We start from the raw sequence: 21,509 nt of genomic DNA, 5'->3' as shown, positions 1-21,509 counted from the left end.
TCCTGTGAAAATTGATTTAAGAGAGCAAGATACCTTTTGCCAACAATTGAAGCAAAACAAGTAGCCTCAAGGCAGCTTTTGTAGGCTAAAATAGCTTCACTTGTTCAGGGAACATGCTGGTTTACCCACACAGGTACTAATGCAGCCTATACTTTCTAATAAAGCACATCTCATAGCAGCTGACATCCTTGCCTAACTTCTTTCTTTTCTCATCACAAAGCCATCACATATGAACCTCGAATATTCTCATAGTAATAAATGAGAGCACAAAAGTACACATTAGCCTGCCCGTAGTTTCCAGGCCTCAATTTTTCTTCTCTTCGATGCTCTCTAGAATCATCGCCAACTTTCCTAGATGATTTAGTGGGGCAGGATCTGATAGCATGCATAATTAGTGTCTCACAGTCTTGCAATAAGCCTTTCCTTCATGTCAATTGGACAGGTGTGTGCATATAAAAGAAAAATAATTTTTAATGCTGTAAATGGGTTGATGACGGCGATCCATCCTACGTTGCCCTGAAAATCATAGCCTGGGTAAATTGCAGAGTGTCCTGTAGGCATCCTGATATCTCACGTAAGAAATAGCTGCATAATTACTTCTAAACATTATTCTTGTATTAGTGCTAATATAAGTACAGTGCCATACAGCAGGAGGTCAGAAAATGTCATTATCATGGGAGGATCTCTGTATAAATGAGAAGAGAGAGCTGCAACTAATAGAGAGATCAGTTATCGTAGCTGTCTTACATGCTTGCACAGAATGACAAGTTCCATAATTGTGCTAAGCTGGGCATGCAATTTACGCATTTGGATTGAGATAAGACTTTATTCAGTACCATTATTGCCCTCACTTCTCAGATGGTGAAATCTAGTATAGCCCACCGCTGAGCACTCGGTCAACGAAACTGTGCTTGATAGGTGATACATGGTGAAATTTAAAAAAACTTGCAAGTTGGTGTGTCACCTCAGAGTGAGCTCTACCAGCACTTGGTTGAATTCCGTATACTAAGTCCAAAGTCAAGGTCGATGACTTCCAGACTGGCCTAGGCTAGTTCGAGCCAGAACCAGAAAGATGAATTCCAAGGCTAAGGAGAGGTAGCTCATTAATTGTTAGCATGACTGATGGGTTGATTCCTACCTCAAAATCAGTTTTGAAGACTGACCTTACTTCTCCTTATCTTAATTGTTAGTAACATGAATGCAGCAGGACTTTCTTATATATAGTTGGGGACCAACACTCTCTGCATATTCAGTATGTCAAAAGCATTTTGCAGCTGTTAAATTGCATATCAAGATTCCCATACGTTGATCAAATCGTCATGTCATCAGCATAAATAAAGAACGCAATGCTTGTGATGTCTTGAAGCCTCCATGCAGGACAAATGATGAACAGCAAGGGGGCCAGAACAGAGCCATGTGGCACACTGTGGTTTGAAGCACAGCTAGGATCCAATATGAAAACAATTTACATGCACGCTAATTCTTCTCAGACTCAAAAATATGAGTACCACTTTTGTTACCTGCTTTGGTAGACAAAAGTCTTCCATGTTTCAAAAATTACCTAAATTATGTTCTGCATTATTGCATGCATTGGATGTATCAGTTGCCAGCACCGTCCACAACTAGTGGCTGTGAGGGGAGACAAGCAGGACACCATCTGACAGGAGAGACAGGCCATCCTCTGTGCCTAAGTACAATCTGAATCCAATCTGTGCTGCTGGGTACATTTAATTTTTATATTCAAGCTCCCATGTTTTTCAAGGTGCATACATGGCCATCATTAATTTCATTAACCAATTTATGTCTGCTTCAGGATTGAAAGCTTCAGTCATAGGCCAGTGAGTTATGCTATCTCGAATTACACCTCCCAATCCTCTACTGCACATTGCTGCCCTCCTTTCCTCTAGCACCAATTTCGGTACTCTTATAGATTATCAGTTAACTGTCTTGTATATTATATATGATAATTAACTGATAATTTCTAGTATCATCTATTCCTTGTTAATATATAGGATATTATACATCACGCTGCAGATAAAATTTATATGTCCAGTAGCAAGTATTATCAGTGCAAATGTGGCAATGTATAAAAGACTGAGTGAACAGCAGCAATGCAAGGAAATTAAGTGATGGTTGATTGGCTGTGAAATTAGATGCATGCGGGGGCTAACCCACATTTTTTTAATAGAAAATTTGCCACATGTATTGCGATTACAAGCCAATCTTGCAATTTCATAATAGGAGTGTGCAAATATTCAAAATTTCGGATATGAATCAAATAGTCTTTGCTATTCAATTCGTATTCGATTCGAGAATTCACTATTTGAAGTTGTCGAATAGTACATTTCTTTTGTTCGAACACTAAAAGACAACAACACTTCTTGCAGTCTACAAGGAGGAAGACTGATATAAATGAAGAATCGTTGAATGGTTATAGTGCAGGACAACTGCGATTGTTGCGCAGATGATCCAGTTTCTGAACAAAGATATGGAGGATGTCATTTACATGCTATGGTTGAGTAAGCATGTCGTGCCTTAGGAAGACTTTGCATTTGCTCTGTCTAATTAGACAAAGCAATTTATTGTTTGGTCAATCTCTCCATATGCTTCGATTCCTTCAAAATGATATGCAGGGCTGCAGTATTGCCCTTAACTCCTTCACTGAGCTGTATACTCTACTATACTCTACTACATGTGTCTGGGACATGCTGTTCATTTTCTTTCATTTGTGTCATGGTCATTGTGCACAAGATATGATTGTGCTTTCCTTTGCTTCTCATTTACAAGCTTCCTAGTTGACTTGACATTTAGTTGTTAATGGCACTAAACGCATCCAAAAAGGCCAGCAAGTCTGTTTTTCCTTAACAGACTCTACCGCATTTTTCATTTCGTTATTTTAGAAATTGGGAATATTCAATATTTGATTCGATATTCAGAGGTAATTTTTCCTAAATATTGCTATCGATTCAATCAGAAAATTTCACTATCCAAGCATGCCTATTCAATATTAAAGCTGCAACAATAAAATGCTTAGGTTTCAGTGCATGAGAATAATGTCATTTATAATTGCTGAATGTTGTGGCTTACGTACTGTGTGCATAACTTCGCCGCTTATATTATAAGCAAGAAAGGCGCAAAAAGATTGCTTGGAGGCAGGGGACAGCTGAAAAGTGAAGCTTGCTTGACATCATGTCAAGCGTCAGGCACGTACCCAGGATTTTTTTTCGGGGGGGGCCCACCACCTCCATCATCATCATCATCATCATCATCATCATCATCCTGTATTAGGTTTACTGCAGGACGAAGGCCTCTCCCTGCGATCTCTATTTACCCCTGTCCTGTGCCAACCGATTCCAACTAGCGCCCGCGAATTTCCTAATTTCATCGCTCCACTTAGTGTTTTGTCGTCCTCGATTGCGTTTTCCTTCTCTTGGTAACCATTCTGTAACCCTAATGGTCCAACGGTTATCTAACCGGCGCATTACATGACCTGCCCAGCTACATTTTGTCCTCTTGATGTCCATTAGAATATCGTGTATACCCGTTCGCTCTCTGATCCAAACCGCTCTCTTTCTCTCTCTTAACCTAGCAATCTTCGTTCGATCGCTCTTTGCGCGGTCCTTAACTCATTCTCAAGTCTCTGCCCCATATGTCAGAACTGGCAAAATGCACTGATTGCACACCTTACTTTTCAATAATAATGGTAACCTTCCAGTCAGGAGCTGGCAATGTCTGCCGTATGCGATCCAACCTATTTTTATTCTTCTGTGAATTTCCTTCTCATGATCAGGGTTCCCTGTGATTAATCGACCAAGGTAAACGTACTCCTTCACAGTCTCTAGTGGCCGACTGGCGATCCTGATCTCTTGTTCCTTTGCCCGGCTATTTATCATTATCGTCATCTTCTGCATATGAATATTCAACCCCACTCTTACACTCTCTGTTAAGGTCTCCAATCATTTGTTGTAACTCGTCTGCATTGTTGTTGAATAGAACAATGTCATCGGCAAACCGAAGGTTGCTGAGATATTTGCCGTCGATCTTTATTCCTAAGCCTTCCCAGTTTAATAGCTTGACTTCTAAGCACGCAGTGAATAGCTTTGGAGAAATTGTGTCTCCCTCTCTGACCCATTTCTCTATAGGTATCTCCCTGCTTTTCTTGTGTAGAATTAAAGTAGCTGTAGAAGCTCTGTATATATTCTTACGCGAAGGACGAGCCAGTAAGAGGAGAAACTATTTACAGATTATATTTACAAAAACGGTTGCAGCGCTGACCGGTTAGATTCACAGCGCGAGCCCAGTTCGTTCTTCCTCCTCTTTTCTGGAATGATGGCGCCCACGCACCTCGTTCAAACAAACAAATACCACACGCATGTAGCAATATTTTTCAAGCTTTTTACGTAAGCGTTCTGTAGTCCTTGATTACGTAGTGCCTCTAGACTGCTGGTGTCTCTGCTGAATCAAATGCATTTTTGTAATCTATATAAGCCACATAGAGAGGCTTATTGTACTCTGCAGATTTCACGATAACGTGATTGATGACATGGATGTGATCCATTGTAAGGTATCTCTTCCTGAAGCCAGCCTGTTCCCTTAGTTGACAAAATCCAGTGTTGCCCTTATTCTATTGGAGATTATTTTGGTAAATATCTTATATAATAGTGGGAGCAAGCTAATGGTCCTATAATTTTTCAATTCTTTAATGTCTCCTTTTGTGGATTAGTATAATGTCTGCATTCTTCCAGTTTTCTGGGACCCTTGCAGTCGATATACACTTCGTATAAAGAGGCGCCAGTTTTCTAAGCATTATGTCTCCTCCATCTTTGATTAAATGGACTGTTATTCCACCTTCTCCTCCCGCTCTTCATCGTTTCATGTCTTGCAGGGCCCTTCTGACCTCATCGCTAGTTATAGGAGAGTTTCTGTATCCTGTTCATTACTGTTTCTAAGTGAGGTATCGTGACTCCTCTGGGTACTGTATACAGGTCAGCTTAGAATTTTTGCGCTGCTTTTACTGTATCTTCGAGATTGCTTATGATATTGCCCCTCTTATCTTTTAGTGCATACACCATGGTTTGTATATGCCAGGTTTCTTTTTTACTGATTTCAGGCTGCGTTCATTTTTTTACGCCTTCTTCAGTCTTTCACGTGTTATAGTTTCGAATAAAAGTTATTTTCGCCTTGTTGATCAGTTTTGACAGTTCCGCGAATTGCGTGACGCTGTGCGGCCGCCAGTTCCATACAACTGCATAGAGTGCAGGACTCTGCGATTCTAGACGTACTGCGCTCATCGAGAAAGGTTAGAAAAACACCCACATAAGCACAGCAGAGAAGTGGCTACGTGAGGCGGTTCGACCGATAACTGTAGAAGCGTCATTCAAAGCAAGTTTTTATTCTCCACTTCCGGCGGCGTTTTCTCTACTTCCTTTTTAAATAAAAAGATGTTGATCCATAAATATTCTCATAAACAATGGTTAACATTTTTATTATTCGCTTTTGCTTGCAGTTTGGTTGTTGCGTTGGCTCTCTCCCTTAGTAGATCGCTTAATTTCTCAACTCCTTGCGATTTTTGTTTCCGGTTTCCAATTTTGCACGAGAAGTGCTATACAATTAGGGAAAAACAGACGAGGTAACTGGCGACAGTCATCTTGCTTATGGGTTTAAGGGGTTATTGCAGAGGTTCATGATGGACGCTCTTTCACATCATTTTATATCCCACCTTAGCTAACCCATATCACGTGTATATGGTTCCGGGCATCTGCCAGCATCGCGGCGAGCCGTAACTCAAGGAAATAATGAAGCAAAGGGAAAAGTTAAACGCAATTGGTGTTTTCTCCGGCCGCAACTTGTTCCATAAGAGTACAGACCAGCTGAGTGACAGCCGCATCCCTCTCCTGGTCCCAGGATCAGCCTAAACAAAGAAGGTTGAACTAACAAAAGCAACAGCTATGCGCGTGACGGTTGAATAGATGGTGACAACTGAACGCATCGCGAGTTAATCGCGCGGGTGCGGAATCTATGAGAAAACTGTCCTTCACATTACAAGAAATGCCGATAACTACCGCCATCTAAAAGGAGTGAAAAAGGCAGCATAAGGCCGACCGATGAACAGCTGCCAAGTATCAACATTAATCTGGCGGCGCTTTAGGAATGTGTGAAAAGTGGTGGCGTGGGCGGGGAGGGGGGGGGGGGTATGCCACTTGATTTCGGGGGGGGCCCGGGCCCCCCCGGGCCCCCCCCTGGGTACGTGCCTGTCAAGCGTTGAGGGCCCCTAGATGATAGTGATGGCTGGCAGCCAGTTCAGGTATAAAATTGGTTTTGTCTTATTTTTTTTCTCCTCAGTGGCTCTGACGAAGTGACATAGGAGCGCTGCGCCAAGAAGGCTGCAGCAGAGAGAGCTCACAGTGCTTTGCACAAAGGGAGTGACAGACTGTGAGGAGTTGAAAGATACTTCTTAATTTTGACAGCTGATGCTATCTTGGCATACATATGCTATTATCTGAAAGTTGCACATATCTACTAGGAGTTCCTTGAGATTTTCAGTTTTTTTTATACATGCTGTGATTTGTGTGCAAAAAGGCATGGAATGTTTTCGTTCATCTTATGAATAAAACCACTTTTTATTGATTCACTATTTTTGTATTTTACTAAGCATACAAGCCGTAGAATCCTTAAGTTTTGCAGTGACGTGCATAAATGTTGATATAACTAATATTGCATTGCACAGCACTTCCTTCGTTTCAAGCAGCTATGCACAGACATGCGTGCAATGACAGAATGAATGTTTGCATTTACCGTCGGCGCTCAGCGTTGCCCATGTATTAATAAAGTTAACTGATACCTTAGCTACTTCTGCTCCAAGATGGCAACGCTTGTGTAGTCTTGTTAAGCTTGACGGAGCTGTAACGACATCACCTGGTCTGCCTGAAAAAGACACATTGAGATGCAAACTTGCGCACAGTGGCACAAAATGTTTTCACTTCACATCACGCGCAAAAGCGCCACCTGTGCTTTCATGGCATTTCATGCGGCCCTACTTCTGCCGCGGGTTTTACCTCAACGCTTGGGCGGTGCGGTGAAGTTCGACAAGTTTGTTATTATGTCGCACGATATGACCGAATTTCAGGCTTTGAGACGGCATCTTGAGCGGAGGGCCAGCAAATGGTTACATTCACCTTAAGCACAAGCGCACTGCGGAGTCACTCGTTCGATTCCACGATATGTTTGTGTCTGCCGAGGGCTTTACCTCAACGCTTGTGCGGTGCGGTGAAGTTCGACAAGTTTGTTATTATGCCGCACGATATGACCGAATTTCACGCTTTGAGACGGCATCTTGAGCGGAGGGCCAGCAAATGGTTACATTCACCTTAAGCACAAGCGCACTGTGGAGTCACTCGTTCGATTCCACGATGTGTTTGCGTCTGCCGAGGGTTTTACCTCAACGCTTGGGCGGTGCGGTGAAGTTCGACAAGTTTGTTATTATGTCGCACGATATGACCGAATTTCACGCTTTGAGACGGCATCTTGAGCGGAGGGCTAGCAAATGGTTACATTCACCTTAAGCACAAGCGCACTGTGAAGTCACTCGTTCGATTCCACGATGTGTTTGCGTCTGCCGAGGGCTTTACCTCAACGCTTGGGCGGTGCGGTGAAGTTCGACAAGTTTGTTATTATGTCGCACGATATGACCGAATTTCACGCTTTGAGACGGCATCTTGAGCGGAGGGCCAGCAAATGGTTACATTCACCTTAAGCACAAGCGCACTGTGGAGTCACTCGTTCGATTCCACGATGTGTTTGCGTCTGCCGAGGGCTTTACCTCAACGCTTGGGCGGTGCGGTGAAGTTCGACAAGTTTGTTATTATGCCGCACGATATGACCGAATTTCACGCTTTGAGACGGCATCTTGAGCGGAGGGCCAGCAAATGGTTACATTCACCTTAAGCACAAGCGCACTGTGGAGTCACTCGTTCGATTCCACGATGTGTTTGCGTCTGCCGAGGGCTTTACCTCAACGCTTGGGCGGTGCGGTGAAGTTCGACAAGTTTGTTATTATGCCGCACGATATGACCGAATTTCACGCTTTGAGACGGCATCTTGAGCGGAGGGCCAGCAAATGGTTACATTCACCTTAAGCACAAGCGCACTGTGGAGTCGCTCGTTCGATTCCACGATGTGTTTGCGTCTGCCGAGGGCTTTACCTCAACGCTTGTGTAGGGCTGTGAAGCTTCATAAATTCTAATAACAGCGCATGGTCTGATAGAATTTCATGCACTAAAGCGTTTAATTATGTGTGGAGAGGCAATGAAACTTCATACTGCGCTCGCAGCTTCACAGGCATAGGCTATTTTTTAGATCAATGATAATGCTGTGCAGGTTTCTTTTGATGAATGAATAAGTGCTCTTTAGAGAATGAATGGTAATCATGCTGTGAAGCGTGCAGCAGCAGTCATCAGCCATAGCCGGCGCTTTTTCGAATGTTTTATTATGCTTCTGTAAATTGAGCCTGTACCTTCGAGTTTATGCTTCACATAAGACTTGAGTGTGATTCTCTCACAGGAAAAGCGTTTAGCAGGCTTGTGCGTTGAGAAGCCGTAAACAATGACTGACCTAGAGGGAACGTAACGTATTGTACGCATTGGCGCTGTGCATCGTACGTAGCTGACCGAGCATTGGATATGCAAAGCGGGTAGCGATGTCGCAGAACTTTCGCTTGACACCGCTTCTAGCAGAACCGGCGCGTAATATTAAGCAAATGAAATGCTGAAACTAGCGGTAACACCCACATTGTTCAGGTACGAAAGAGATCCGGGCAAGCATTGCAAGTCAATCCAATCCTCTTATGTCCTAGCGAATCGTAGTGTTCGTGAGCTCGCGTCTCTTATGCGCGTTGTTTAAATTTGAAGCGTGGGAGTCGCTTCTTAATGCTTTTCCACAATGATGAGTCTGACGGTGAGTTTTACGATGCGGTTACAAGTTTTACAATATTTGTAACTAAACAAGTGCGTCTGCTTTGGGCTTTCTATAACTGTTCCTCGTCTGGATGGACAAGTAGCGCGTTTTGCAAACAGCATTTCTAGTGCGGGATTAGGTACTGCGTCCGAGAAAATTTGCGCTTATTATGTAGTAGCGAATAGTTATTGCTGCTCCTAAACAATGAGTCCACAGCGCCGCCACTGCAAACTAACATCGAATTTACGCGCGTTGGGTGTTCGCACTGAAATGTGTGCCGATGTGTGGTGCAAGGGAAGTCCCTGTACTCAGTTTAGTAGGAAACTCCATGCTCTTGCTGATGGCTGAGTTCTTTCATAGCATGGGGCATACCGCCCCAGATGGTGCAACGTGTTCAGTTCTAGTATCCGTAACTGGAGAACACCGAGGCAGCTTGCCCTAGACGTGGGTGCACTCGGCCGCTGTTTTTGCTCCATCGCCATGCAACCGAGTAATCCTTCGTTGAACCGTTTTCTTCTGTATCAAGCCACTTCCTCCTGCCCACAGTGGCACCATTTCATACAGCATGATGCAGCAACTCATTTCTCTGTCCTGCTTGCACTCAGCACCCTGTCATGTCTTTCCCAGTGAAAGCTGCATTAATTGATGCACTAGGCATGCTTGAACTCGGTTTTAGCTCTACTGAAACTTTGCTCAAGCAAAGTGGTATCGTGACTGTTCTACTACCATTCTTCCACTTCGCACCCTGCCATCCATTCTGAAAGTGTGACACCTGATTTAGTGCGAACACATTTTGATGGAGTTTTTAATATATTGATGAATTAACAAGACCTTGCTCCACTAAGCTTGAGCAGGCTAAGCTGGGTGTGCCAGTCGAGTGAGCATGATTTCTTCTCTGCTCATAATGCCGACATACATGAATGGCAGACAGGTGAAAGGTTAGACTTAAAAAACAGTGGTGTCACTTCTAGGTGCTTGACACATTAAGAGATACCATGACATATTATGTGCATGACACATTATTGCATAATATAAACAGCTGCAAGGACCCACTAATGGGATTTTACTGGGACAATGTTAGTTTATTACTTTGAATGTGATATCACTGTAGGTGAACTTCAACCGCTTTGAAGGATCTAGCAGAGAATGGAGTCTGATCCCAAAGGCAGTGCAGTCTAACACATCATCTCAAAGTACCAGCTGTCAAGAGGGAAGAATGCGAGAAACTGGCACGTTTTGCACGCACCAGATGTTTCAAAGAGTGACTTTGGCACAAGAGAAGTGTATGTGCAATGATGTGTTAACGATTAGAACACAGGAAGTAAAGTATGGATAGAATTGAACATGCTCTCAGGAATGGAGGAAGCCTAAAAGCAGTGAAGAAGAAACTAGGAATTGGTAAGAATCAGATGTATGCGTTAAGAGACAAAGCCGGCAATATCATTACTAATATGGATGAGATAGTTCAAGTGGCTGAGGAGTTCTATAGAGATTTATACACTACCAGTGGCACCTACGACGATAATGGAAGAGAAAATAGTCTAGAGGAATTCGAAATCCCACAGGTAACGCCAGAATAAGTCAAGAAAGCCTTAGGAGCTATGCAAAGGGGGAAGGCAGCTGGGGAGGATCAGGTAACAGCAGATTAGTTGAAGGATGTTGGGAACACTGTCCTAGAAAGATTGGCTGCCCTATATCCACAATGCCTCATGACCTCGAACGTACCGGAATCTTGGAAGAACACTAACATAATCCTAATCCATAAGAAAGGGGACGCCAAAGACTTGAAAAATTATAGACCGATCAGCTTACTGTCTGTTGCCTACAAAGTATTTACTAAGGTAATCGCAAACAGAATCAGGAACACCTTACACTTCCGTCAACCAAAGGACCAGGCAGGATTCCGTAAAGGGTACTCAACAATAGACCATATTCACACTATCAATCAGGTGATAGAGAAATGTGCGGAATATAACCAACCCTTATATATAGCTTTCATTGATTACGAGAAAGCGTTTGATTCTGTCGAAACCTCAGCAGTCATGGAGGCATTACGGAATCAGGGTGTAGACGAGCTGTATGTGAAAATACTGAAAGATATCTATAGCGGCTCCACAGCCACCGTAGTCCTCCATAAAGAAAGCAACAAAATCCCACTAAAGAAAGGCGTCAGGCAGGGAGATACAATCTCTCCAATGCTATTCACAGCGTGTTTACAGGAGGTATTCAGAGATCTGGATTGGGAAGAATTGAGGATAAAAGTTAATGGGGAATACCTTAGTAACTTGCGATTCGCTGATGATATTGCCTTGCTTAGTAACTCAGGGGACCAATTGCAATGCATGCTCACTGACCTGGAGAGGCAAAGCATAAGAGTGGGTCTAAAAATTAATCTGCAGAAAACTAAAGGAATGTTTAACAGTCTCAGAAGAGAACAGCAATTTACAATAGGCAGTGAGGCACTGGAAGTCGTAAGGGAATACAGCTACTTAGGGCAGGTAGTGACGGCGGATCCGGATCATGAGACGGAAATAATCAGAAGAATAAGAATGGGCTGGGGTGCGTTTGGCAGGCATTCTCAGATCATGAACAGGAGGTTGCCATTATCCCTCAAGAGAAAAATATATAATAGTTGTGTCTTACCAGTACTCACCTACGGGGCAGAAACCTGGAGGCTTACGAAAAGGGTTCTACTCAAATTGAGGACGACGCAACGAGCTATGGAAAGAAGAATGATGGGTGTAACGTTAAGGGATAAGAAAAGAGCAGATTGGGTGAGGGAACAAACGCGAGTTAATGACATCTTAGTTGAAATCAAGAAAAAGAAATGGGCATGGGCAGGACACGTTATGAGGAGGGAAGATAACCGATGGTCACTAAGGGCTACGGACTGGATTCCAAGGGAAGGGAAGCGTATAAGGGGGCGGCAGAAAGTAAGGTGGGCGGATCAGATTAAGAAGTTTGCAGGGACGACATGGCCACAATTAGTACATGACCAGGGTTGTTGGAGAAGTATGGGAGAGGCCTTTGTCCTGCAGTGGGCGTAACCAGGCTGATGATGATGATGATGGCTAGAACATTGGGCCGTTTGCTAGAAGAATTCAATCCCACCAACAGTCACACACTTCTTTATAGCCTTATGGATGTATTTCACCCACTTTGGAGGTTGGTTGAGCGTGTACGATTGTGTCACAGTGTGCATGAAATCACAAGTTTGTGGGGAAGTTATAGGATGTTACAAGTTATAGGAAGGTCACTTTGATAAATGAGTATGTGCAAGATTACACATGCATAGAAATGTCATAATCATCACAACCTATTGCATACTTAGACAGTTAGCAGTGCTATGTTTTAGTCTAGCTTTTTTTAATTTGCTTACGCTCAATGGCTGGAGAAACATTAGCACATGCAAAGAATCCTCGAAACAGAATTCTGTGACACTCTGCACATGACCTATGGGGTTAGGCACGGGGGAAAGGGGGTGGGTCAAGTGCATAGTTTCACCGCAGCATGGTAGGATGTTTAGTGGGGCAGTCAACGAATAAATTTCTGCGCTACGTGTATGTTAAGTGTGCTCTACCAACTCTGAAATGCCAAGGAAAGAAGTGTGTAGTAACTTTCACATGATTATTTACATTTCTTTCTTGGTGCAGAGAAAAGGCACTTCAAGCCATACGGGTTCACTTTATGGTGGAAGCATTAGAGTACCTAGAACACCTACACGTGACCTGAAGTATCCAAACAACAGGGTGATATGAATTTCAATGTGTCAAAGCATGCTGTGTAAGTCTTAGTTTTTATTGGTTAGCTTAGCCTGCAGCGAAATAATAAAAAGCCATAAATTTCTAGTCGCTTAATCACGAAATGCTTGAGTTGTGCATGTTTACGTGTTTTCTCCACACCACATTTTTTTTGTAGCTTTTCCTCTAGATGTTTAATACAAATGAGCTTTCACTTTGCTACTTATATAATTGAAAATTGTTGCATGCTCAACAGTGTTATAGTGTAGTGGAAGTCAGTATGTGAACAAAGAATGGGAAGGTTTATTTAGGTGAGTGCTCTACACCAAGTTATACCAATTGTGAACTTGAAATTATTTTTATCCCTCAGATATGTCACCTTTTCATACCCATTTCATGTAGTGAAGTAGGTTACCTTTACATAGCTCTTTTAATCAGCGCAGATTTCTCTGCTACATAAAGTAACATTTAGATGGGTTACACTGTCGTACACCATAAAAATGTGCTGTATTCTTTCAGTCAAACAAACTAAGAATAACTTAGAATATTGAGGCTGTTTTCAGGTAACATTCAAAATGCCCTTTTTTAGACGTTCACTGAACATCCATGTAATATGCACATGTCTTGCAGCGAAATGTCTATGGGATACCCAGAAAATGTCCTAGAAAAAAATATGTACGCATAGTGCAAGCAAAAATGTAATTTGGATGACTGAATTGTGTTACTATTTAGAGTATGCTCAGATTAGGTACAGGGGCCCAATACTTGATCACCCATGCAACAGTGAAAGAAAATCGAACAGTAAATGTGTGTTGTGCTTTTTGAGTTTATTGCAAAACAGTGTAATCTGGACTTGAGTGTTGGGTTGTTATAGAGTGCTGCCCTTTAGCATGAATTTTTTAAACGGTGTCTCTGTTCATTTGTGTTCATAACCAATAAAAATTGTAGACAAAGCTATACCTTGCCTCAATTTTGACAGTGACAAGCACTTGATCAAGGAGCAGTATTTAAAAAGACTTGCCTAGGAATTAATTGGCACATACTTAACGTAGTTAGTGCAAAAAGAAACTTTTGTGTAGGCTAGTTTGTTCTTCAACATGGAAGCCAAGTTTTGCTGCATATCTGATCCAAAATACTACTAAATAAATGCGAAGGCACTCAAGATGGTGCACAATCATCTTCTGTGTTTCATATGAACTATGCAGTGCAAGTTGGTTTCATAGCAGGTGAGTGTTATGCATCTGCAAAAAAAAAGTTATAGCTTATATGCTGCACTGGCCTGTTACATACACAATGCCAGCTTTGCAAGAAAATAAATATGTATAATTAATCTTTTATTGGCAGAACCATTACAGCAAAATATACAAGTCTGATTTTCCACCTTAGACAATAGTGTAATATTAGATATTATAGTTAGATAGAGGTACAGACGCTCCTGATGACTTGATGGTAGTGTGAATGCATGCAGCTGGTACATCAGTGGACCTGTACAAGAGGGAAAAAAACGCAGGTGAAGTACAAAAGATTAAAAAGAATCTGCAACTTGCACTTTCAGATGAACATGTCACTGTGACAACCTGAGTGCTGCTGTTGAGGATTTTCTTAGCCTGTTGGTCCGCGGGCACAAGTGCCTGTCTTGCATGAAGCTGCTTAGCGCAGCTTCCTGACAAGAGTTTTCTCTATCCGCCACCCGAGAACGCGCTCTGTAGCGGTCAGGCTCCGCCGAGAGACTTGCGGCAACGGGAAGGTAATGGGGCAATGTCAGTACAGATTTCGGTTGCTAAAGCAGTACCAGACCGATGGCAAGCAAATATTGTAACACAGTTGAATATCCAAAATACTTGCACTACTTAGAAGCAGATTGATCAGGTTTTCAAATTGAATAATACAAAGTGAACCTGCCCACATTAAAGCTTCAACCACAAGAAACACATTCCTGACGGATTGTTGACGCCAGCTGCCATCATCAAGAACGATGAGATGCTGGGGTTGATGCTCTAGATGCTGAATTGTGCCCACATCAAATCAAATAGGCGGCCAAAAATATGTTGTAAACTTGTTCCTTGTGGTTGGCTAAGCAATCCCGATGCCGCAGGGAACCATAAAGCAGTTGCACAGCTGCTAATGGATCTAAGTTAATGCATTGATAATGAACAAATAAACCTCTTAACAGCATCGAAGTATACAGGCATATTGCTAACGGGGCTCTGGAACAACAAAAGTTTCACATCACCGGTTTGTGTCGGTGTTTACTGGTATCTTGTAGATACACTGAAACCCGATAATAACAAACTGTCCTATGCACTAAAAATAGGTTCATTATATCAGGTAATTCTTTAAATCCAAATGCGCCTATAACGAAAGGAAACAAACTTTTGTATTGTGTTTGTCCTATATGAATTTGTTGTCCTCAGTGGAAAAATTAAGTCACAGTTACCTGCATTTTTGTAAACAAAACCATGCATAGTAGACAGCAATCTTTAGCCTTAAAGAGTTTGCCAGTCACTCAAAATAGAGACTCGATAGGAGCTTGCTTGAAGTACACTGCTGGTATGTTTCCAAGTATTCTAACATTTAGGCACTATTTAAAAAAAGTAAGAAAAAAAAGGCTTCTGTTACAAGTGAGTGTTTTGCTTGAGTATCAGTCAGGAAGTTTTGTGTGTACAATATACAGGATAATTCACTTTATGCTGGTTTGTTATAGTCAAGTTTGGCTAAAGCCGTACAAAGAGAAAAATGCTACGTACTACAAGTGTGGATTTTTTCCTTGGCACTAGCCAAACATGAGTTAGAGCACACAATTATTTTTTTATCCATATTATCTGGTAAAAGGCGAAGGCATTCCCTGTGAAAGGTTTTTGAACAGTATGCACAAGAAATGTCCAGTACTTTTCTGCCATACAGCGGTTGCCTGCATACACAATGCAACTCATAAATACAATCTTTTGGCCGCACACGAGTAGTGGGGGAGCTTGTGAGTGGAAAATCTTCCATGTTGCCTTTTTGTATGCATTTCAGCAAATGTCTGCGCAGCATACTCTGACTAAGGTTTAAATTTTCTGGTCTCCTATCTGATGCTAAATAATACATATTTGCAATTGCAAACAAGCCACAGTCAAGCGTGTTGCACTGGTTTTGTGCCCCTTTAGTGCAAATGGTCAGCGTTGGTGACTGCAATTTTAGCATGTGACAGATTTGCCTGACGGCATCAGAAGGAGTACCTTGGTCAATTGAGTCATATACAAAGACTGTGTTTTCATCAGCCTCAACATTGGTTACCGTAAGCCAGTGATCGGGATTTCGGACATGCAAGATTTGAATAAAAAGGCTTTCTACTTTAGTAAATAGTAAACGATGGCCAAGTAGCACATCTTGAAAGCCATCCCAGTGAGGAAACTTTTGATGAATCAAGTATTGTGCTACGTTAATCACGCTGTCTGATATTGAGGTGCCCTGTACTAAGGCATTTAAATCGGCATCTGAAAGAGAGTAGCGTTTGCAGACATTTAACATGTCTGCTGTCACCATTGCAATGCTTACCATTTGCTTCTGCGATGGCAAAAACTTACGCTTAACAGCTTTGACTTTCTTTGGCCGTCCTCTTCTTGCTTTTACCAAAGGTACAACAAGTTTTGTACTATTCGAATGCCTGCAACTGCTTGTAGCAGTCGATTGGGGTAATGGAGCTGGTGTACCTTGTAAGCTAACTGTAATTTGATTACTAGGAATGGTGGTTAAGTTTCTGAAGAATGCCTCGCATGATGCAAGTTTTTCCATTAGCTCCTTCTCACCACAATTAGATAATACATTAGCCACAGTCTTGGACATTTCACAAAGCCTCTTGTAGGTGTAAGAATACTTTTCTTGAGCAGTGTCGAGCTTCACAGATGGCAGCAGCTGAATGCTGCTTGTCACCACTGGTGTGGCACTTGAGACCATGCAGCTGTCACTCAGGAAATGATCCTTACACCACCTGTCCGGTATGCATGCTTTGTCAAAAAGGTCTTGCTGGGCAAAATGGCGAGCTGCTATAATGTGTGCACAAGGCAAACTGTACTGATTATAAAAAGCACACATGCAACGCGTCAGGCATAATGAAACACTGTGCTCAGAACTTGCTGAAGCCACTACATAAGAATTAGCAGTGGAAGTAACCAAATAACCTACTTCTTTAAACTGTTTATACTGCTCAAGTACTTTACTTGTGGCCTCAGAAGTGCAATTACGGGCCAAGTCTAGTTGAAATGGCTCACTGACATCATTTACATTTAAGTTCAGCTTCATTTCCTTAAACTTGGAAAATTTTAGAGATAAGAAATCCTTCTCAATATAACTTACTAATGCTTCTATGGCTTGAACCAAATGCATTCTTGAAGTGAGATAACTTTTAATCTTTTGATTGTGACACTCAATGCGATTATTTGTGTTATTACCAAATGTAGGAAGTTTCTGCCGATATGCATGTACCCACATTTCTTTACAGGAGTGCCAGTTCTGCATGTAATAAGAAATAAAATCTTTAGACGCCATAGCTTCGAGCTCAGCAAGCCTGTCTAAGTAGTCCTGCACAGTGAAGGAATAAACAATTTTTTTTTAACAGAGGGAGTAACTGATCACGCTGCAGTCTAGCTTTCTCATTGACTTTTTGCTGAAAGCATTGCAGCACATGCCATGTACACAACAAAATTTCAGAATTAGGAAGAATCTTAGTCAAAATGTGTAGCTCGTTCATGTCTTTAACTATCATGACTATTCTGCAAGCAGACACAACAAACGGGTTAAAATCTGCAAACTTGGTGAAGATAGCTTGTACAGTCTCAGTCTTTTCATTCCGCAAAAAGGCATAACACACAGGTCTCCCGCGGCCTCCACCATCTTCAACCAATATAGAGTACAAGATATAGCCTTCAATGTTTACTTTATATGTTCCATCAATAAATAAAATATCTGGGTACTTTTCCAAAATCTCACGCATGTGCGTTGTCTGAAGTAGCACAAATTGCAGGTTATTACTTTGATTCTTTTCATAGTGAATGACCCAGTTTGGATTATTTGCTAACAAGGTGTCTATTTTTTCCAAGACCATTTCTCCGTGAGCCTGCTCATTGCGAATAGGAATAGAAAACCTTTGCTTGTAATTGTTAACATCTTTTGTAGTTAATTTCTTGCCCGTTTTCTGTTCGACCAAACTTTTAAAATACTTTGGGCCAATATTACATTTGGCAAAATCGAAGAATTCTACCTTCTCTGCATCGTTTAGAAGCCTGCTTTGAGGATACAAGTCATAATACTTCGTGGCGTGATTATGCTTAGCTTGCAGCTTGGTTATTTTGTAGTGAAGAGTAGGTGATTTGCACAGGCTTACTGAAACTGCCATTTCACAACCAGTACCATTGTATGCTTGCTTGGGTCGCTTTCCTGTGCCTCTTGGTTTTATAGCACGACCATGAACACAGCTATATGAAATCCTAATATACTCAAACTCTTTAGATTCTGTTGCAAATGGACTTCTATGAGACCTACTTATTGTGACTATGTGCTTGCCCTCCCTGCACCATTCATCAAAGCTTTGCCTAAAAGAAATAAAATTATCAAATGTTGCATTTAAATAAACTTTGCTGCCTCCACCATGCAATAAAGTGACAGTGTTAGGAACTCTGGTTGTGTTAGCACCAGCTCCTTCACAAACAGCCTGGGCATCAGAGCTGGCAGGCCTGCAGCTGGATGTCAAAGCAGCCTCACAACACCTACGTCGCGTGGGAGCAATGCACGCAGCTTTGTCAAGGTCACCAGCCTCTGTGCCAAGATTGCTCGTCATCTGCCCTCCATCTTGCATTGTTTCTGACCTACAGCATTTGCAGACAATGACCTCATTTGGAACACCATTTATGACAGGTCTGCACTCAGCCATAGCAACTACCAAGCAGTCTTTATTCTGCCTGCTGGCCACATGCTGCACCTTGCCAAAACTATCACAAATGGCGTCATGAGGGGCACTGGCTTGTCCTTCAAGCTTGCTACCAGAGACAGCAGAAGGAGCAGACTCAGACTTTATACTGTCAATGCATGTCTGTTTCTGGCTTACAACTGCTTTCAAAGGTGAAGCGAACTTCAAGAACTCGGCAGCTGTCACAGCAAGAACTTTGCCTTTCCTGTCTGCAGCCAGGTCACAGCTCCATTCTTGCTTGTGCAGTGCTGCAGCCTTCCGCCTCCTCCTCGATACTACCACTTTCCACTCCCCGTCGCCACAGTGGGGGACAGCCTCTGGCACAGCTGCTTCTTGAGCACTGGCCTCTCCTTCCCCCACAGGTGAGCACACAACAGGAGCACTCTCGTGCTTTTGTGTGGCTCTCCTAGTTTTCCAGACACAAGTGGTGCTTGCACCTCGACCAGGGATCATTGGCTCAGCAGACCTCCCCTCGGCTTTTCCCCTACTTGGTACACTTGTGCCATGGAAAGTGGGGGAAGGCAGGCTGTCCCAGGTGAACCAAGCCTTGCTTCCCTTGCAACGGACACGGACACCGCCAACAAGTGAAAATCCAGCACCTTGAAGGGTTCTGGTAGGCTGGTTGGTGCCGTGCCTCTGCAAGGGAGCAGTGCTGGCTTTCCAGACAGGAGCTGGTGCTGTGGAAGGTCCACTTTCTGCATGCGAAGAAATTAAAGTATGCAAACCAAGCGGGGGAAAGTCAGCTTCGGAGATGGCAGGGATGCTGTCCTGCCGAGTCCAACTGGTCCATGAAGAAGGTGCCTGGGTCTCCTTGTAGGACTGCTGGATGCGGCTTCTCTCCAGATGGATGGACAGGGTGCAGGCCCCCTGGTACAGGAAGTCTGCCAGCACCTTGTTACCAAAGCGGCTCGGGTGGACACCATCTCTGCTCAGGCAAATGGGCCAGTTGTCCACGAGACCACCCAGGAATGTGTAGCCGCACTCGTGGCAGTACTGCATCAGGGCACTGTTAATCTTTTCGTAGTTACCATTCAGGTCATGCAACCATGAAGACTGAGCTTCCCATGAGCTGTACTGATTCTGCCCCCGAGGAAGAATGGCAGAAAAAGCTACATGCACCATGGGATTTCTCTCAATGATCCCCTGAGCGAGCTGGCGATACTTGTCCATGCACACGCTGACACTGTCAACAGTGTTGTTAGTGCCAACGTGCACAATGACAACATCAAAACCAGCTAGCTTGTCAGCAATCATTGACAGCAAATGCTCAATCCTTACTCCTCTATGCGCGGCAACACTGACTGACAAACTACGACGCGATGGGAAATACTGGTCCGCGTATTTCACCATCGAGTCACCGGCAACCAAAACACGTGTCATGTTGCAAGCAGTGCAATCTAAAATGACACCTAGAAGAAAAAAAAGACTGCGAGAAAATAAATCTGAGCTTTTTCACAAACGAAAGGAGGCTACCTTCTAGTCAGCACTATATATACGTTGAATCCGGGAAATCCGCGCTAGGGTTGAACAAAGCAAGCGGTCGCGAACAAGGACATCAAGATCGGCAAATACGCGACTAACACAATCAAAATACCATCAAAATACTTATTAGAATAGATATAAATAACGCTAGCAAATATAAAATAACCCTGCAAAGCAGCTTTCGCGCATATAAAAGGATGATGTCAGAGGCTTGCGAGAATGCAGCAGAACCAGGCCTTAGGTCCAGCACCAGCGGCAGCAGAGAAGCACGACCCGCAAGCGCGGCTGACGGGATGCGTACTGAATGTCACGTGCGAACAAATAATCAAACCGCGCGCCCTCGAAAAAACGGAAATACGCGTGCATGTGACGTTGACATTTAGTGACGTCACTTCCGTGCGTTGCAGGAGTCGATACTGTGTGGAGTCGTCTGGGGAGCACCGCGTTGCAGCAGTCTTTTTAACAATGCGACTGGTGCGACGCCCAGGGTTGCTTACTGCCAGGTTTCGTGGCACACGCTGCATAATTCTTTTATTGTAGTGATTAAAACGTTTACACTATAATATTATTGACTTCTTTTGATTAGAAGCAAATAATATGTACGTTTACTAATTTAAAATCTTAGTTAAGATTTGTCTTGGAGTGCGCGACGGCGGTTTTGGTAGTTCAGTGCGACATGGCGCACGTAAACAGCTGTTCGCAGGTGGTTCTGCGCCGTGTGTTGTCTCATCTGCCTTCTACGACCGTTTCGTTCTGCCTGCGCTACAACAATCTCCAAGATGACCTATCGACCAGTTCATATTGCTACCCTCACCGCATATGCAGTATTTGGAATTCGGCTGCCACGAAGTCGTCGTGTCAGCCCAACAAGATCCTCGCGCTACCCGTGCTCAGCGCCAGCCTCTGAAGAAATGATGCGTGTATATTGCCCGTGATTGCGCATATGTGGTGCCTGCTACTAGCCATATTCTTACGCCAACCCGCCGTGGTTGCTCAGTGGCTATGGTGTTGGGCTGCTGAGCATGAGGTCGCGGGATCGAATCCCGGCCACGGCGGCCGCATTTCGATGGGGGCGAAATGCGAAAACACCCGTGTGCTTAGATTTAGGTGCACGTTAAAGAACCCCAGGTGGTCAAAATTTCCGGAGTCCTCCACTACGGCGTGCCTCATAATCAGAAAGTGGTTTTGGCACGTAAAACCCCAAATATTATTATTATTCTTACGCCAAACGCAACAAGAAGCACCAACCCGAACGCCCGCGTGTGCCCCTGAACGAAGCCTCAAACGATCTGTGTGATTACGACGTGGAGTGAACATTGTGTTGTGAAATTCAACCTTAGCGCTTGCCTGGTTCGTCCATCGCCGTGCTTGCGCTGCGAATATATATA

At 43.3% G+C, this 21,509-nt stretch overlaps 1 protein-coding gene across 1 annotated transcript; it reads right to left on the bottom strand.

Annotated features, from left to right (window-relative positions):
- Positions 1-6,911: 6,911 nt before the first annotated feature.
- LOC139051545 (uncharacterized) lies at positions 6,912-20,340 on the bottom strand. The gene is made up of 3 exons (XM_070528514.1): positions 19,365-20,340; positions 14,120-14,177; positions 6,912-6,924 (listed from the first exon to the last, which is right to left on the bottom strand). Exons 1-3 carry the CDS (start codon positions 20,017-20,019, stop codon positions 6,912-6,914), a joined length of 726 nt encoding a protein of 241 aa, XP_070384615.1. The 5' UTR covers positions 20,020-20,340.
- Positions 20,341-21,509: the final 1,169 nt, after the last annotated feature.

This window comes from Dermacentor albipictus, unplaced genomic scaffold (assembly GCF_038994185.2).
Source record: "Dermacentor albipictus isolate Rhodes 1998 colony unplaced genomic scaffold, USDA_Dalb.pri_finalv2 scaffold_12, whole genome shotgun sequence".
Lineage (NCBI taxonomy): Eukaryota > Metazoa > Arthropoda > Arachnida > Ixodida > Ixodidae > Dermacentor > Dermacentor albipictus.
Note: the sequence above shows the minus strand (reverse complement) of the source record. Positions and strands in the feature narration are given on the sequence as shown.